This window comes from Tympanuchus pallidicinctus, unplaced genomic scaffold, assembly GCF_026119805.1.
Source record: "Tympanuchus pallidicinctus isolate F22 unplaced genomic scaffold, pur_lepc_1.0 scaffold31, whole genome shotgun sequence".
Taxonomy (NCBI): domain Eukaryota; kingdom Metazoa; phylum Chordata; class Aves; order Galliformes; family Phasianidae; genus Tympanuchus; species Tympanuchus pallidicinctus.
Genome location: NW_026294749.1, coordinates 5,449,615 through 5,468,883, shown reverse-complemented (window position 1 = coordinate 5,468,883; position 19,269 = coordinate 5,449,615). Strand labels below are relative to the sequence as shown.

The 19,269-nt window shown below is 39.3% G+C and overlaps 1 protein-coding gene across 1 annotated transcript; it reads left to right on the top strand.

Moving 5' to 3' along the window:
• The first annotated feature begins 2,014 nt into the window (after positions 1 to 2,014).
• On the top strand, positions 2,015 to 18,784 carry EEF1E1 (eukaryotic translation elongation factor 1 epsilon 1). The gene is made up of 4 exons (XM_052697928.1): positions 2,015 to 2,175; positions 4,172 to 4,372; positions 10,910 to 11,005; positions 18,118 to 18,784. Exons 1-4 carry the CDS (start codon positions 2,068 to 2,070, stop codon positions 18,256 to 18,258), a joined length of 546 nt encoding a protein of 181 aa, XP_052553888.1. The 5' UTR covers positions 2,015 to 2,067; the 3' UTR covers positions 18,259 to 18,784.
• Positions 18,785 to 19,269: the final 485 nt, after the last annotated feature.

The following is a 19,269-nucleotide window of genomic DNA, read 5'->3' as shown; positions in this document are numbered from 1 at the left end:
GTTATAATAGTTTAAAAATTACAAGTATGCAAAGCAGATGGTAAATATGTATGAAGATGGTAAATACACATAAAGATTGGTGGTTAATTTTCAGATGTTGGAAAACGAAATCTTTTCTTCTTTGTGGATTTAGAGAGTCTCAACCAATCAACTGGCTTTTTAAAAAATCAGTGAAATGTCTAGATCAAATTACCAATAAAATTAAGGTGTTCTATACAATTTTTGATCATTTACTGGCCTCCCACTGGAACGCAGCTGGAACTCTGGCACTGCAAAATACAGTTCCAGGAAACAAGCTGAAGAACGACACCAAAAAGCGATGCCGTGTTCAAGGCAGCACAACTCTTTTTTCAAATCTTGAAGTGCTTTGCAGACATTAATATAAAAGAGCAGACAAATTTCTGCAAAAGTAGAAAAACCCACCGGTGCATTCAGAACTGCTCCTCACTCAGATGAAGGCTCCGTGGCCACTTGCGGACTTTTTCTGCAACAGAAGGTACAGATCTAAGTGTCGCCTTGTATCAAGACAAGCGTTTCCGTGAGGAACCAGGACACTTGTCAGGATCATCTTATTCAAGATGACCAACACAGCCATCGCCCTGAGCCTCTGCTTTGAAATTCTCCATAGCAGGACAAGATCAGCTCATTGTTTTTAGTAAAAACATCGGCTTGGTATCGAAGTCTTCTATCAAGAATGGCACTTTGGTATGCTGGACAAATATGTCTGTCGATCAAAAATTGTTTTAATTTCTAACATTTATGATCAGATATGGAGATGTGGTATTTGCAGCAGAATATCTTCAGTTAGAAAGGTGATTAAACCACACCTTTAACGAATCTTAAATATGGTATTTAGTCAGGCCAGGTGGTGACAAGCTCCACATCCTCTTCTTTGGATGCCCTTGACCAGCACGCACAGTGGCCAAGCAATTTCCCTGCATTCACCTCACAAAATCTTTTGTAATCTAACTGAAATGTCAGCTTTTCCAGTAAATTTGGCTGCAGCTCAACAACAGGTTTGTGAGTCCCAGGGTGGAAGGCAGGCCCTATACATAGAGGGGCAGGCAGAGCCACTTCATCAGCCCTGTACTTTTATGAAGCCAGACTGAGAGACGGGTTCTGTCTAATTAATCTCATGATATTCCCAGACAGCACACCACAGCTTGACTAACAGATCCATGCAGCTGAGAAACCCACTGCCACGGCAATGCACTGGGCTGACGTGATACTGAAAATGGGATTCTCCAAGCTGGTATTGCCATTATATTGAGATGTCGTATGGCCAGCTGATGACGATGGTCTGAACACTGCATGAATACTGGAACAGGTTGCCCAAGGAGGCTGTGGATGCCCCATCCCTGGAGGCATTCAAGGCCAGGCTGGATGTGGCTCTGGGCAGCCTGGTCTGCTGGTTGGTGACCCTGCATGTAGCAGGGGGGTTGAAACTGGGTGATCGTTATGGTCCTTTTCAAGCCAGACCATTCTGTGATTCTGTGACCCTATGAATGTTTCAGCGCTGCTTGTTTTCCTCCGTTTATTTGCCTCTTTCAGAGGAGCAACCACGGATCCACTCTCGCTTAAGGACGAGGCCGCACCTCGTGCGGCACTGAACGCGCACCCGTACAAACAGACTAACGCCAAGCGCGACTCCGCGCAGCGCCAGGCAACTCCACAGCCCGCCAACCTCCCCTGCCCGCCTTCCACCCCGCGCACAACCACCGTCCCGCCCAGCACCGGACGCCACACCCTGGCAGTGTGTCCCCGCCTTCCACGCACGCGCAATCTACAAAATGAGGCGCGCCGACCTCTGCGCGCGGGCGTCCTTTGCGCATGCGCACTCAGCGAGCCGCGGAACCTCCCTCGCTTCTCCCGAGGTTTCAAAACTCGGATTGGCTCCTCGCAAGAATGGACTGAGCCGAGCGTCTGATTGGTCGGCTGAGTCCTTCAGCCCAATGGCAACAACGGTTGTTGAGGAGGTGTGGTGGCGTGTTCTCCAATGGGATTACCTGTTGTTGGCAGGTGGTGGCTGTGGCCGGTCCTTTCCGACCAGGTGCTTCTCTGAGAAAGATGGCGGCCGCCGCGCGGCTGGGGCCGGTAGCGGATGAGCTGGCCTTACTGGAGAAGGCGCTGGGCCTGCAGAGCGGGAACAAGTACGGCGCCCAGGGGGAGCGGCAGGTGAAGGGAGCCAGGAGGGGCCGGGAGCGGGCAGCGGCGCGCGGGTGTCCTTTCCCTCAGCTGTCCCCGTCCTGCGCCGTCATCTCCTCTCCATCGCCTTTTTTCACCGCTCTCCTCTCGCTGTGGCGGATCGCTGTCGCCCGCACGTCCAGGGAGCTTCTCCCTCTGGGTTAAAGGGCTTACTGTGCCTCATTGGAGACACGTCGGCTTAACTCATGCGGCGCTCTCCTTGTGCCTGCTTTTCCCTGGTGTCAGTGCGGTTATATCTGTGCTGACGTGGTGAGGTAAAGGGTAGGATTTCGATGTTAGAAATGCATCTGAGGAAAAGGGATTTGCGCGTTAAAATTCTGCTCGAATTAAACTCGATGTCTCAGTATCTTGAAGCTTGCAGCAAAGCGTTACGTTCTGCAGCTTGGAAGGCAACGGGGCTTGAGGGAAATAGTGTGGGGAGCAGGGGAAGGGCAGATGTGTGGGAGCCTTTGCAGGCTCTTCTCTGAGAAGAATACCAGAGAAAAGCAACTGTGCAGTTCCCTTCTGCTTTTGTACGTGTTGTTTTTCCTTCACTTAATTTACTGTTTATGATTACAGTGCTTGATATCCACATCTGCATTCCTTGCTTTCAAATGTAGTAAGCTTCCTTAGTTAACAATTCGAGTGATGTTTCAGTGCCATGACTGGCATCAGTCTGAAGGTGTGAGTCATGAAATCTGGCTGTCCATCACTTTTCCTGATCATGTGTTCAGTGAAAAAAATGCATAGTTAAGGACTCCAGGCAGAACTGCAGATTAAATACTGTATATTAAACTTACATCTTATTACATTCATTAAATCTGAAGGTAGATGGTGTCCTTTGTGTGCTAAGATATCCTTAAGAAATGATAACTTTCCACCATGTGATGCCATGAATGAGTGAATAAACTTTAGGCTGTTGCAGTGAAGTGGCATTCATATCATTTTTGATTCTTAGTAGTTGAGTTTCCTTTCCTGCTGTAAAAGATTGTTAATACTTGCTCTATTAATTGCGTGTTCCGAAGGAGCTTCTCAAAGCAAACTGGCTTTTCAATACTTCCAAATTTTTCAATACCCCCAAAGCCTATAACGTGTTTGATTTTAAGTGTTTTATGTGTCTTGATGCTTCTCTTTGAAGCAATGCTTGTGAAACAGTGATGAGGACCATGTTGTGAAGTTGTGCTCTTGAACAGTGGTTTTGTAACTCCAGTACGTTGCCTTTAAAAATTCTGTGTCACTGATTCTCTTCTGCTTCTTCATAAAATACAATTTAATTTCACAACTTAAATATAATCAGTTCTTACAATAATGGGGATCTTTAATTTGCTGTAGTTAAAAATGTTGAAATGTTTAAGTTATGCTCCTTTTTGTTAAAGACATGTCATGCTTTATTATTATAAAGATTTATTAATGCTTTTTCCCAGAGACAGTTAATTAAAATCACTTGAACTTGGTAACATCACTAACAGATACTCAATTCAAGCTAGAGGTTTTTGTTGTGTTGTCCTCTCTGAACTAATAGCTTGTTCTGCTATTTGGCAATGGAACAGGAAGTGTGTATAAGTATTTCACTAAGTCAGGCTGTCGTGATGGAAAGTGGAAACTGAAGTTGGAGCCTGGAACCTGAAAACGAATCATGGTTCAGTTAGTGTCTCCTGACAGTGTCAGAACAACACTTCTACTTACTGCTAATATTAGTGCAGCTTGATTATTTTGTGATAAACGTGCACTGAACTGAAGGAGTTCTGGGTTGCCCAGAGCGCACTGAATGTGTAATCTGTAAAAACTGAAAATAAACCACCCCAAAAAGTAGAAATACAACATGCATATTTCACTTTATTACTTTTAGCTTGAATGCTTACAAATTGATACATTGTTTTTAAGAGTCTTCTGAGAGACTACAAAGAAATAATAGTTAAGCTCACAAAGAGTCTGCTTTTTTTTTGAATCAGTTTTATAACCTTACAACATTTCTTCCTTTTCCTAGGTTCCTGTTCTGCAGACAAACAACGGTCCTGGTCTGACAGGATTAGTTACCATAGCTTCATACTTAGTTAAACAGGCTAAGAAAGAGCAACTGCTTGGAAGTTCTGCAGAGGAGAAAGCAGTGGTTCATCAGTGGTTGGAATACAGAGTGACTCAAGTAGGCAGACAATCTAGTAGAGAAGATACCAGAACAGTTCTGAAGGTAAGGAGTGCTTAGTTCTGACTTGCCAATGCATTTTGGAGAGATTAGGCCTTGAAAAATATCTGTGTGCTAACATGAGCAAAACCAAGTAAGTGATTAGTAACTGGAGAGTGTCTTTCAGTGCTGGCTTTTCTTCTGCTTTTTGATTTTTATTAGCAAAACATAAAAGCCACCTGAAAGCAAACTCAAAAATACATGAAGCAGATCTCTTACCACGTTTTATGGCTGTAATGCTGTGAACTGCTTAGAACATTCCAGATAGAGATTATTTAGCAGGTCTGTCTTGTGATGCTCTGGTTTCTTTCTGCCTTCATAAAACCTCAGTTATAAACAAGCTAACACAAGATAACTGTGCAGATACAGATTTTTTTTCTCCTCCTGATTTAGTAATTGCAATATAGTCCATACATGATGTTGTCTCAGTTGTGTTGTGAAACAGTGAAAAACAAAACCTTCAGATTTTGCAAATCTGCAAAACAGATCTTCAAATGAAGCTGCTTTGTACAGAGCCTTCAGACAACTGTACTCAGTTTTTTCTTGTAGTCTGAAGCTTTCTTCTTCTAAGATAGGTGGAAACAGAAAAAAAATCTCAGGGGTAACCCCTTTATTTAAGCAGCCAGATGGCAGGGAGTAGATTGAAAAGCTTATTCTATTTTGCTGCTTACTCCTTGTGACTGATAATTGGAATCTTTGCAATCTTTTGGGAACAGAGCTTGAAGAGAAAAATTGCTTTATGCTTTTAAGTACTGAGGGACTGTTTACCAAGTGTATATGAAACACATATCAATTTTAAATAGAAAGACCCAAATGCTACTGAATCAGTCTAGATTTGGATGTAGCTTTGTGAGTTGCTAGGCGTTGGATTGTCTGTTCTTTGTGATAGCAGAGTTTTAATGCTTCTGATTTTTGTTAGGTGTGGCAGATCTGAGTCAAATAAAATTGCAGCAAGCCAAAGATAGACTGCTGCTCCAGTATTTTTTCTAGATGTAACTTTCTGTGTTGCTTGAAATCAAAGGAGATTTTACATTTTGGGAGTGGTGCAGAGCAATATGTTGTTAATAATTCATTATCCTTCTCTAAGTGACAGCACCCTAAATCTTAAGGCCATGGGATACTGTGCCTGGTAAAAAGACTGAGTTGGTGAGCATCCTACAGAATCACTTCTTTCACTTACACCTCAGATAATCTGAGTTATCTTGATCTCATTTTATCTATGGGATGAGCACAAGCTTGCTTTTCTTTTTTTTCCTGTAACAGCACTAGTTTTATCTTCTATGTGGATGGTATCAGAACCTTTACTGTCAGAGCTACTCTTTGAAAGTGCTGTCTATCCCTCAAGACTTAAGCATTCAACTGATGGAGGCAGGAACTAATTATGATTTCACTTAAAGTTTAGCTATACTTTGAACAGGAGGTGTGACAAGGTGAGGTGGCTGCTGGAGATCCCGTTCTACCTTTTTTTTATATATATATAATTTGATAGAAGATTGTTCAGCTACGTAGAGCTTCATCACAGCAGTTGTGAATTACCTTCCTAAGCAACATCCAAACATCTTGCAAGGATTTGCCCTTAGTCTGATTCACAAAAATTAAAGACTTCAAGTCTGAGTGGCTTAAATGATGATACCTGCTTTGTCATTGCACCCACAAGTATTTTGTAGAACTGATTGGGTGGTAACACCAGATGCGTTTTCATTCTGAAGCTGATATTTTTTGTCTTTTTCAGTTTTGCCCTTAGCAGCCCTGACAGTCTGAAAAATGCAATTTGCTAAAACAGACAGGTGGATAAATTATTTCCAAACAAAAGTTCATCATTGAGAAAGTCTCCCTGAAGTTATGCTGACTGCCTGCCTGTGTGTCTGTGTCTGTGTTTGTGTCTGTGTGCGAAGAGAGAGATCCTAAATAGCACTTAATTTTTTCTGCAGCTTTTCTTTCATAGCAGATGCTGAATGGCCAGAGTTTATCTTGATGCTGTGGAATTGCTCCAGCATTAATAATTTTGCAGGGTAGCAATTAACTTTTTTTTTAATTTGTTCTCTTGCTGCCGTGATTAATCAGAACAAGAGGCAGCCTACCATTAAAGTATACTATGCCAAAAGGGAGTATGAGAAGGGAAAAGAAAGGAGGGGGGGGGACTAAAATAGGGAGGCAAGTCTGAGACTGTAGTTTTACAACGTGTCTGGAATAATCAATGGCAGTCTTGGGACAGTTGCAGCCTAGAGCCACAATTTATAATAAGCTGTGCCAAAAACAGTTCAGTTGCTTCTGTTGTAAACTTTAGGCTGCCACTGGTTAACCCTTAAATGAGCTGATGTGGTTCTGAAAAACATCAGTTAATAACTGCTGTAATGTTTGCTAATTTGAAGAGAGGGAGGGTTTTTTTTGTTAGCCTTAAGAAAACATTTGTAAGCTTGTTCTGACTGGCAAGTTGACTAAAGCTGTTACCTGACATGAAAACAATTGTGAAGGAGGCCACCTCAAGAAGAATTTTTAGTTTATTTGGAGCAAAATCCGTGCAGTTCAGAAATTTTCAATGCAAGTGTTAAATAGTTCTGTCCAAATTGGGTTGAGTTGCTGTGCTGGACAAAATAAACAAAAGCAATGCCTATGGGCTGGTCTACGGATGTGTAGAAATAATTACTGTCAATGGTGGTGATGATATCAGTCCAATGTGTTATGTTAACTTCAGTTTCCACAGAATGAGACTGAATTTCCTTTGCTTCTGATCAATGGAATGATGTTTAATTAGTGGGAAATTAAATTACATATGAGGAGTGGGGGGAATATCCGAATTCTTGAGTTTTTCTTGATAGCAAGTAGGGATTCTGCTCCTCTGCCGAAGAACTGAGAACTTCTGAGAAATGCTCATGCCACCAAATTTCTGCTTGAATATTAACAAATTCCATTCATGAGATTTGAATGTCTCTGACTTGTCAATTTTATGTATTGAAAACTTGGTACCTGAGGGGGAACAAATAGTGTCTATTCAAAATGTAGCTGGGAGTTTCTACTGGATTTCACAGAAAAGTTTCTGTGGAGCTGTAGAAAATTCTAACTCTGTTTTCTGGAAAGTGATTATAACCAAGAATTTGTGTACTCCTTGCAGCATCTCATATAAAAAATATTCCATGATTACAGCCAATTCTGTCCTAATTTCTTGTGCTTTCTGGCTCCAATCATGAAGTTCAATCAGAAATCTAAATAAATTGTTACAAGCTTCAGTTATTGTTGTACTTGTTTGAAAAAACTGTTTCTATCACTATGTACTGTTTGTATCACTATGTAGGTTAATCCATTGCATTTGCCTTCATGGCATTAATCCATGGTTCTTGTATGCTGTTTTTCAATGGGTTGCCTAACTACTTCAACAAGCTTTATTGGAACTCTGTGCCTGTTTCCACTCCTCTCCTTTTTCTAAGAGTGAAATTGTTTGCTTGCAGGCATAAAAGATTGTGTTTTGATTATTTGAGCAGCAGTTGTTGAGAGCTATCTTTCTTCTATCCTTTGCAGAAATCACATTATGAATATAATATTTTTCCAGACCAGGCTTAGCTCACCTTTAGATAGATGTCTTGCGTCAGAACTAAAAATAAGGATACACTCCTAACCATGAAGTTGTGCATTTCTTGGAAGGACTCTTGAATCCTCTTCTTGGATTCTGTGTTGTCCAGGATTTGTTTGGGACATGTGAGTGCTTAACTCTCTTTGTGTAGTGGCATGTGAAGGCATTTAGGTGGGCAGTGACCCTGTGACTGTTGCTGACTGAAGGAATGTTGAAAGAAAGTAGGTGTACCAGCAGAGCATTTCTATGGGCAAAATATCCAAAATGTAATCAGGGTATGATTAGATCCCTTATAAGTTCTTGAGTCATTGTAGGAGGCAGCTGTTACCTGAGATGCAATGGTGGACTCTGTCTCAACTTATGGTCTGGGAGGGGTTTAGTTATCTTAATGGATGAACAAGGTTACAAACAATTGTGCTTCACAGCTAAAGTAAACCACATGAAAAATGTGCTGTGTATGGGATGTGTTGAGCTGTCACTGTGCATCAGGATATTTTGTATCATAGAATATCAGTTCAGAAATCCATCAGTAAGTCCATAAATAATACAACATCTTGTTTTTTTTCTCTTGCTTTTTCCTCATTCGTACCCAAAACTGGGATTGAAATTGCTGCAGTTGTTCAGTGCATATTATTACAGTAAACTGCTGTTATACTTTGAATGTATCTGAAACTTGAGAAGGGGTTCCTGCAGGATTGCACCAAGAAGTTAATTTAGCTACGAGCATTTTGCAAGACTCTGTCAATCACTTGCTATTAGAGTTGTAAATACATAATTGATTTAAGAAGACATCAAGTAGATGAAAGGCAGTGACACAGATAACAGCTAACAGACCTGAATTTCTAGATGGTAATAGAAATTCAAATGGAGTATTGCATTCATATTTTCACTAATCTCTCCGTGACAGGAAGGCTGTTTGAATTTAATGTTGAGGACAGTTAAGAAGGCTTGGCTTTCAGGAATTCTAACACAGCTGGCCATTAGCCAGTAATATAATAATCCACGGGAAGTACAACATATGAAACAGGATTGATTAAATGTTCCTAGTGCACATGGAAAGGAATGCTCTGTGGTGTTTCTAAATTAACTTGACTTTGACAGTATGAAATCAGTATTTTTCTGTATCTTACGAGAGGAATGTGTGTATTCCAAAAGAAAAATGCAGACTAATGCTGATTTATCCAGAATAAAGCACATTTGTCAAACTGCCAGTTAACTGACTTGATAAAATTTTAATTAGAATAAATAATTGTTAACACTTCAGTGGGTAACTTTACTCTGAAGTTTGAGTTATTTCTTACTGATAAATAATTTGAGTATTTACAAATATACCATGCAGCATATGTACTGACTTGCAGATTTTCTCATGTGAGCTCTTTTCTTTTTAACATAGCATTTGCTTCTGTTACATGAATAAAATTCAACTACAGAACTGTAGTTACATCTTTAAAGTGAGACCTAACAAACAAGAACAAAGCAGCAAACCAGTCTTAGAAAAACATAAATAGCTACGTAGCTGGAGGCAGATGACCATACAGATTCTGAACTATGCAGGGGTTAATATTTTTCCTTGATTTGCTCTAGTAAAAGTAAATCAAAGCAGACACTTGGATGTTTAAATATTAGGAAGCACAGGACTCCTGTCATAAAGAGGCTGCCAAAGAACATTGCATAATGGAGTCCAACTTGCCATACTTAAATGCATGGTCAGATGTTTCCCTTTTTTTCTTTTTATATGTATGCACTGTAGGATATGTCTGCATGTTTGAGAAAGCAGAATTATGGAGCTAGAATTGCAATTCAGGCTAAATCTGTTTATTTTTTTTACTTTCAGTAATGAATATATCCCATATTCTTCCCTTAAAATGAAACAAGCTGTAGTTGAGACTGATAATCTTGAATAATCGTGATCTTTGAAAACCATTGTTTAAGCTTCTTACCTTTATTTCCAGGAGGAAGTTGCATTTACTAGAGGCTTGTTTGTTTTCTTGTTTGTTTTCCAACCAGCAGAGGAACATTAGCAGGAAATTTCCACATACAAGGAAAAGGTGGGGAACTGTTTTCCTACCTTTCAGGAAAGAACATCATAAAAACCAGTTTGCCCTTAGGATTAGAGCTGAATAAATCTGCTGGCTGTTAAGTTTTCTTCTGAGGGAGGTAGAGGGCGCAAAGATGTGTGACTTGGATGAGAAGTAGGTAAGGTATGGTGAAATGGAGGGTACTACTTCTGGATGGGTGAAGAGAGAGCTGGCAGGCAGAACCTGAATTTCAGATACAATGCAGTTGAGCAACAGTAAACATCAGCCTTCTGTTTTCCTGCAGAGAATGATTGCATATTAAAGGAGTCCTTAAGTAATACAGACTTGAGCTATTTACTCATTGAACTGAAATGGAAGCCCTCTGCTACACAGCCTTGTAGCATCTAATACGGAGTTGCTGAGCAAGAGAGGCACACGTGAAGTTCAGAAGCAGTGCTCCTTTGTATGGGCTTCTGTAGCAACTGAACTGACAGTATTGATTGTGAATTGCTATCAGTGATTTCAACATTAATAAAAGCAGGGGTCAAATGGAAGCAGCTAATTAGCTTCAAGTTCCAGACAGGAGCTTGAAATGCCCCTCCTACCCCATCACACCTTTGTTTTCCTCACTTGTTGCGTATTTGTAATTTAAGCGTTTCTTTGAAGCACTGGTGTTCTTATGACTCATACATGCTAGCCAAGAAAATGCATGACTCAAGGTTATTTTTTTTATTTCAGTAAATTGTAGCCTGGAAAAGATGGATTTGAAAGTATTTAGGAAGTACTTAAAAATTTTCATCTTTGTATGTCTTCTTTTCTATGTTTGAATAAATTGCAGCTGGCATTTATTGTACGTGTGATCTCAGAGGAATTTCTCTTTTTCTTTTGTTTTAACTGCCTTAATGTTTTATCTACCCACATCAGCACTGTAATCATTTTTTTCAATTATTGTTTTAGGATCTTAATGCGCACCTTGAAGATAAAGTCTACCTTGCAGGAAACAGTTTTACCTTAGCAGATATTTTGATGTACTACGGATTGCATCATGTTATGGTAAGTACTGTTTGCATTACTTTTACGTGTGTGCAGTCATTGTAATTGCTTGTTTATGTGAAGGGCAATTTATTGCTGTGCAAGTTGATCTACTGAATTAATCAATGACAGTTATGGGGGCAAAAAAATTAGATTTCTTCCAAAGATCTTCAAATATAATGTGTCTATAAATGTTCATTTTTAATCTTTTTTACATTTAGCCATAGATCTGTGAAAATAAGTTTTATCTGTAGTACTGTGTCTGTAGTGCTTTAGTTTCCTATCTATAACATGAGAATGATACCTGTCCCTCTGTTTCTACCTATGAGGAATCTTATGTGTTCAGGTCTGAAATGTGTCTGTTTGCAGAACTATGGGGTAATCATAGAATCACAGAATGGCCCAGGTTGGAAGGGACTTCAAGGATCATGAAGCTCCATCCCCCTCACCACTGGCAGGGCCACCAACCTCCCCATTTAATACCAGACCAGGCTGCCCAGCACCCATCCAACCTGGCCTTGAACACCTCCAGGGACGGGGCACCCACAGCCCCAATATGATAGCTGATAAATGAAACTAAAAGGTGTTAGAACTGAAAGTACTAAAATTGTTAGAAGTACTACTGGTGCTATGGAAGATGCACATTAGTCAAGTTTCTGAAGGATGAATGCATAAAAGTGTCAGCCAGGATAAAAGGTCATTGGTGTTTCAAGACTCAGTGATAAGACTTGATAACACAGAATATGGAAATAACATGAGGAGCTGGTACTTGGAGTGGGGAGCAAGGGTTTTACTGAATGAGAATGATGTAGAGGTTCTTCATGTGTAGCTCAGCGTTTATTGTGAAGTGCTTAAAAATTGTTCCACCTCACTTCTGAACCTCAAGAGGTAATTTGAAAATGAAGAAATAGAAGTTAGTTGTATTTGAGCAACTGGAATGTGATTGTGAGTGCTCCTTCTCTTGAGTGAACACTGCTAAACAAATCAAACCAGTCTGCCAAAGTCTCAAGAGGATAAAGTCAGTGAGTTTTACAATAGGAAACAGGGGAAAGGGTTCAGCTAGTTAAATTGTTGGTTTACACAATTAAAGGCAGAGTACTAGAATGCTGTGCTACAGAAGGGATTTTAAAGAGAGAAGGTGGGGGAAGAGATCAGGTAATGAAATACAACCAAAAATGAAAGAGATCTTATGTTGAAGTTATACTTGAGTCATATTTTCCTTGTAAAGGATGGATGTGTTAACTTTTATGTGAAATGTTTACCTTTCCCATATTATATGGCAGTACAGATGTGTAAGAATACTTTTAAAAATACAACTGTGTAGTGTAAGAAAATACAAACTCAAATGAGACATTAAAAAAAAAAAACCTTAGGCTGGGGAAAATCAAGCGTATTTTATATTTAGAGTTTGCTCTAGAGTAGACCACCTAATCAAGAAGAAAAGACACAAGTTATTGCTTTGGGAAATAGAGCAGATGGTAAAAACAAATGACTTGGTGCTCCTGGGTGCCTGCAACCATGCAGACACTAGTTGGGACAAGTTTATTGTACAACATCTGCTTCTGAAGTGCTTGATTTTTGTAGAAGATGATAATTTTGTGACTCAGAAAGGTATAAAGGGCAAATAATGGGGTTGCTCTCCAATAGAGGAATATCAGAAGCTGCTCACCACGGATTAGCTAGATTGTGTATGTTTTTAAGGCTTTAAAATTGATTAATGTTAGTAGTCAAGTAAGTAGTTAACTAAGTACTTAGTGGAAGTAAGGTATCTTGAGCTGTAGAATCCTGTGATTATTTTTTTCTTCCTGTAAAGAGAAGAGAGTACTTTCAGAACTGCTTCTGTGCCTCAAGCCTTAGGTGGAGGGAAAAGCTGCTCCATCTTTTAATGTGGTGCATTCCAAGGAAGCAGTTCCTCATATCCACTGCTGTTTGAGCTAAGCCTCGTGCAAAATACTTTGTCTTTGATAATCCCTTAAAATAAGAGATGTTCTTGTTGTCTATGGATCTGAGAGGGTTGTTGACAAAGATCCTTAGGGCCAATCTGCCTGTCTTTGATGGGGTAACAGATAGCTCTATCAAAATACTCTACATACTTGTGACATACTGTGATTGCACTGCATGAGCTGAGCAGTGTTAAAAGTTTTGAAACCATCTCATGCACGTGATATTGGAAACAGTTTAAATTAAGACCACCTGCTTTTACTACTAACTCCTCTACCTTCTTTTAGTAGTGGTTCTGTGTATAAATAATACATCTCTGTAATCCTCCCCACTTCCACTTTTGCTTTGCACCCCTCATTATCCAGGTGGGGTTCTGGAAACTGTATATTCTTGTCAGTGAAGAATCAATAGGAAAAACTGATTCCTGATTCAAATAGACTAACAGCAACTTTTAATCTTACAGTTGCATGCCTTTCTTTTGTTCTTTTCTATTTAGCACAACAATAGATGTCTAGAAATCCATGCAATGACCAAGGAATTAGGATTTTAGTGAGTGAAGGTCACTAAGGGAATCTTTTTGTTCTTCATGCAGACTAGCAGAGGGGAAAAAAATAAGTCTCTTAATTAGAAATATACACTGGTAATAATGAGGCAGTAAGTAAACTGTGTACACTGTTCTGCATCTTGATGTAGGTCACAAATACCCAAAAAGTGTAATGCTTGGTGCTAGCTCTCAGATGCATTCTTTTAAATTGCCATGACTTACACTGTCATATGTAATTCCATGTCTGCATGTGTCTAATGTAGAATCAGAATCACCAAGGTTGAAAAGGACCTCCAAGACCATGCAGTCCAACCATCAATATTTTCCCTCTGAACCATGTACCTTAGTATGTATAAACACTCTTGTCTTTAGACATACAGATTACTCAAATGTTTGTGTAGATGAATGTGATCAACAGTGAAGTTCTGCTAGGTTAAAGCTCAGATTGCAAAGAAAATATGAATTAGGAAACACTGCTTGAAGATAACTCGGGCAATCAGTAAGCATTAACTTCCCCTGTGGTGATGAACTTGTTCTTAAAGTTTTCCTATGTTTTAATTTGTAAATAGAACCGAACTAGTGAAGTCTTACTTAAAAATGTTTAAGAGAAATTATCAATACAGAGGCTGATCTGATTTAGTTTTTTTTTCTACTTTGTAAATTCAGGCAGAACCAAAGTAGTCATATCAGATCTGTATGTCTGAATTTAAAATTTATTTAATGAGTGCTGGAAAATAACTTGGGGTGAAATTTATGTATCTACAAATAGAAGCCTCAGTCAAAATTTTGGGGTCAATTCTAGTACAATCTATTACCAAACCAAGTGAGTTATGCTCCTCAAGTCAGAACTACTAATGTAGAAATATAATGAGACTGCATTAGTAGTTTCTTTTCCTGTTTGTTTGTTTTTTTTTCCATGATAATATTTGCTGGGGCCACAAGCACAAGAAAGATGTAGAGCTCTTAGATTGGGTCTGGAGGAGGGTCAGCAAACGATCAGAGGGCTGGAGCATCTCTGCTATGAAGAAGGGTTGAGGGAACTGGGCTTGTTTAGCTTGGAAAAGAGAAGACTCTGGGGAGACCTCATTGTGGCCTTCCAGTAGTTGAAGGGAGCTAATAAACAGGAGGGGGAATGGATGTTTATGAGGGTGGACAGTGATAGGACAAGGGGGAATGGTTTTAAACTGAGACAGGGGAGGTTTAGGTTAGATATTAGGAGGAAATTTTTCATACAGAGGGTGGTGATGCACTGGAACAGGTTGCCCAAGGAGGCTGTGGTTGGCAACCCTGCATGTATCGAGGAGGTTGAAACTAGGTGATCACTGTGGTCCTTTTCAACCCAGGCCATTCTAGGATGATTCTGGGATGATTTCCAGTATTTAATGGATTGCCATAATTTCTTTTAATATTCATTGATACACTACTTATCTTAGAACCTGGATAACAGGCTTTCATTCTAAAGAATTATGCTAACAGTCCTCAATTTGCAAAAAATAATAAAAACTTTAAAGGTGCCTTGATTCTTAGCTTTTCCTCTAACAGCAGAAAATGAGTTAAGACCATGTGAAATGTGTCTTACAGAATTCTGAACTTGGCTGTTTTGTTTTCTACTTTCACCTCTATTTCCATATCTAAAGGCTAGATTAAAAACTGGTAGTATCTGTCCTTCTCTTTATGCAGAAGAACTCTAAATATACACAGGTATTTCTAGACTTCCCATGCTCATACAGGTACAGGCATGGGAGTTTGTCTGCATCCCCAGTGCTACTGAAAGCAAATACAATTAAAGCTGGTATAGTTACGGTCCTTCTAGAAACTCTTCTGTTTGCATTGTGTGATGCCCATTTTCATTATCCTTTGTGAGCTTTGTGGCAGAAGAGTAAGGCTTTTTATTTTTTCTCCCCATAATTTAAAAAAAAAAAAAAAGTCATCAAATTGAGTGTCTGCTTCTTTGCTATTGAAATAATTGCTTTAATAGCAAATAATTATTTTACCAGCAGAACAGCAGCCTTTCTTAACTTGGGGGAATTATCTAATTTAATGAGGAAGAATAGAAAATACCCATCTAACAAAATGTTGTAAAAACACCATGGAACTGATCTCTAAACAATTAACCTAAGAGTTATGTCCTGAGTAAAAAATAGAGCATGCCACAGAGTGCTTTTTAATATATTTCACTGAGAATACATTATGTAAATAAGCAAAGATATCTTGAATGCTGTGCTTGAAGTAGAAAGGGTTTTACTTTTACAGAACCTGCCTGTGAAGCCATTCAGATGTTTTTTCACTATACTTACTGAATGGAGGAGGACTATTTTCATAAGACTGTTTTCGAATAACATCAAAGAAATGTGAGGATGGAGAGTTAAAAGTATAAAATCTTGAGGAGAAGAAATGTATCTCCTGCCAAATCTCAAGTTTATTTTCAGCACTCTTATAACCAAGTGCTTGCCCGCTATGGATGTTGGAAAGGGGGTATTCTAATTACAATTGGATTGTAATACTCATACAATAGTCATTGTAATACTTAGTGTACCTTAGTCACCAAACTTAGTGTTTTTAGTACCTGCTCATACTTTACTACAAATGATAACTATTCGTTTTAGATGATTTTTTGGCTGTATGTTGCTCTTTTCATACTGTGTGTTGTTTTGTAAATGCTTCTACGGCTTCATAGCAAGCACTGGCATCACACTATCATTAATTACAACAAACTGCATGTGATTAGAAGCATCTCCGTCTAAATGGTAGTGCATGTTTATTTTGTCCTGAGTGTAGCACACTTGAAGAACCTCAGGCAACTTATCAAGTATCTTAATTAAAAAAGCATTCAGTGTTACATTTTAATAGCTCCCACTTTTAGTTTGTAACGCCTCTGTCTGTAACAAGATGTTCATCTTACCAGTATTGTTCTTTTCCTAATAAAGCTCTGTTAAGTTTTTAGCTCAGCTAGAACTGCAGGCATGGAGGTGAATCAGTGCATCTTGATGGCTGACTGAAGTGAGGTGAACCCCATTCGACGTGGCTGTGTGGGGAGATGAGATAGGGTAGTTCACATGAAGATCATGTTTTGTTCCCAATAGTTGTATAGCTTTGAAGCTTACTCAGTACAGTAGGTAAAACAAAAAGCAGATTGTTGTCTAAATTGATACACTAACTTGGCTCCAGAGGAATGAGGTGCGGAATTAGTAATCAAGGCAAGGTAATACAGGTGATACAGTATGGGAGTAGTTAGTTCTACTGCCTGCTTGAAATAAACTGAAGTAATAAGTCTTAAAAGAGAATCTTAAGGATTTTGCTTGTTTTAATTTAGAAGACTTCGAATAGTATAGATTACATGTAATCATAAATGACTTTGCTTGGTCAGTACTATGATAAAACTAGCCTGGAAGCTCTTCATAACTGTTAACCAGTATTGCAGTGGCAAGGAGCTGTTGGAGTAGCTGTATAATCCTGGCTCTTCTTGTGGCTGTTTAACTCTGAGTTACACTGAACACATGACTGATACTGACTTGAAAGTTTGGGAATGATAGAAATAACTGTAGGAGTAAGGAATAAAAATTTCAATACGTTTATGAAATACAGACATCTTTCATTTTATTTTAACATAATAATTGCCTTCCTAATAAAGCTAGATAGCACATTTGAACAGTGAATCACAGAATCATAGAATGGCCTGGGTTGAAAAGGACCACAGTGATCACCTAGTTCCAACTCCGTGCTATGTGCAGGGTCACCAACCACCAGACCAGGCTGCCCAGAGCCACATCCAGCCTGGCCTTGAATGCCTCCATGGATGGGGCATCCACAACCTCCTTGGGCAACCTGTTCCAGTGCATCACCATCCTCTGTGTGAAAAACTTCCTCCTAATATCTAACCTAAACCTCCCCTGTCTCAGTTTAAAACCATTCCCCCTTGTCCTATCATTATCCACCCTAATAAACAGCCATTCCCCCTCCTGTTTATAAGCTCCCTTCAACTACTGGAAGGCCACAATGAGGTCTCCCCGGAGCCTTCTCTTTTCCAAGCTAAACAAGCCCAGTTCCCTCAATCTTTCATCATAGAGAGGTGCTCCAGCCCACTGCTCATCTTAGTGGCCCTCCTCTGGACCCGCCCCAAGAGCTCCATGTCCTTCCTGTACTGTGAAGCCCTGTGCTGTGCTGTTTCTTGGTAACTACTGTAGAGCTATTGCTCAAAGAGGAAAACAACATTCCTCTTTCCTATGCAGTATGAAATGGCCTGAAAAAAATGCATTCCTGAACTTCTAATACACTTTGCCCTTGGCCAGTGAGGCGAGACCACCTGCTGAATGAGAGAAGTGCACAAGGCTTATGCAAGTTCAGGAACTCTCCCCTGCTCCTCGGTGTTACATGGATTCGTAGACTGGTTAAATTCAAGCAAGCTAACACCCTTTCCCCCACCTCCAAGTATGTCATACAAATGTATATTCCATTCTGCAGATGTGTTCATTTGAGGAAATAAACACGTGTTTTGGGCTGTGAATCTTTATCTGTGAAATGGAGGCAGAACGCTGCTGAACAGCAACAACTCTTTTGCAAGTTGAAATCAGCCATAAAGCTTTGCACTTCTTTTTTCTCACCACGTTTCATAATATTAATAATGCAATTTTCTTTCTTCCCCACGCAGGTGGACCTCACTGTGCAAGAAAAGGAGATTTACCTTAATGTATCTCGCTGGTTCAACCACATTCAGCATTATCCAGGTGTCCGACAACATCTGACTAATGTCGTCTTTATCAAGAACAGATTATATACTAATGCTCATTAAGGAGAATTTTAATACTGTGTCAGAGTGGTATTTGGGAGTCTAGAAGTTACATTGTCCAAAACCACTGCCTTGCAAATACTGGTTTGTAAGCTTCTCTGTGTGAACCAAAACTGGTGATGCCTCAAGTAATACAGTTCCATTGAATTGTTATTCTTTGTTCAAGAATTTGAACTGGCTACAGAATTTTATCATGTATCTGATTAAATGCAACAATGGCAGAAAGATGGGAATTGAGTTTTAATTCACTATTTTTGAAGATGAAATGTTCTTTTAGTTAAGCGTTCAACTGTAATTACATGGTCTTTGTAGGAAAGAATTACTTCTTTTCCTTTGACTGCACACTCATTTTACTATTTATTGAGTTTCTGCGTATGTCCCTCTTTTCATTTTATTTTCCATGAATGTTTACACTAGTTTTGTAAAAGTTAAGAGCTATATTGTGTGCCAATGATGTGAAAAAGGGAACATGAAAATGTTACAAAGTATTTATGTGACTGAATAAATTATTTTAAAACTGTAGTCTTAATTTGGCTGTGGAAGTCTGTAGTTTATTAAAAAAAAAAAATAAAAGTTAGTTCACATGCTACTTCATTTTATGGACTTTGATGTAGAATCCAGAAGCATTTTCTTTCACAATGTTCAACAATATTAGCATTTATCACTTATTTATTAGCATTTATGACAATAGTCAACAATATTAGCATTTATTGAGATTCTGCATATGCTGTCATTTCATGTTATTTCCACAGAAGAAAGACTGCACATTTCAGGGTCCTAAAAAAGAAGATGGGGAAGGAGGTACTTGAGATAATGATGTGCTGCTCTTCCACTCTCACTTCTTGTTTTTAAAAGTTTGCTTTAAAACCAAAGAGACTGTTGTCAGTTGAAACATGTTGTTGGGTCACTGTGCCACAGAACACGGTGGGCATAAGGTGTTTGTTTTGGTGTTGAGGTGTTTGTTTGTTTGCCCAAACAGCTGCTGTGTTGAAGCGTCAGGATTTCTCTACGTTG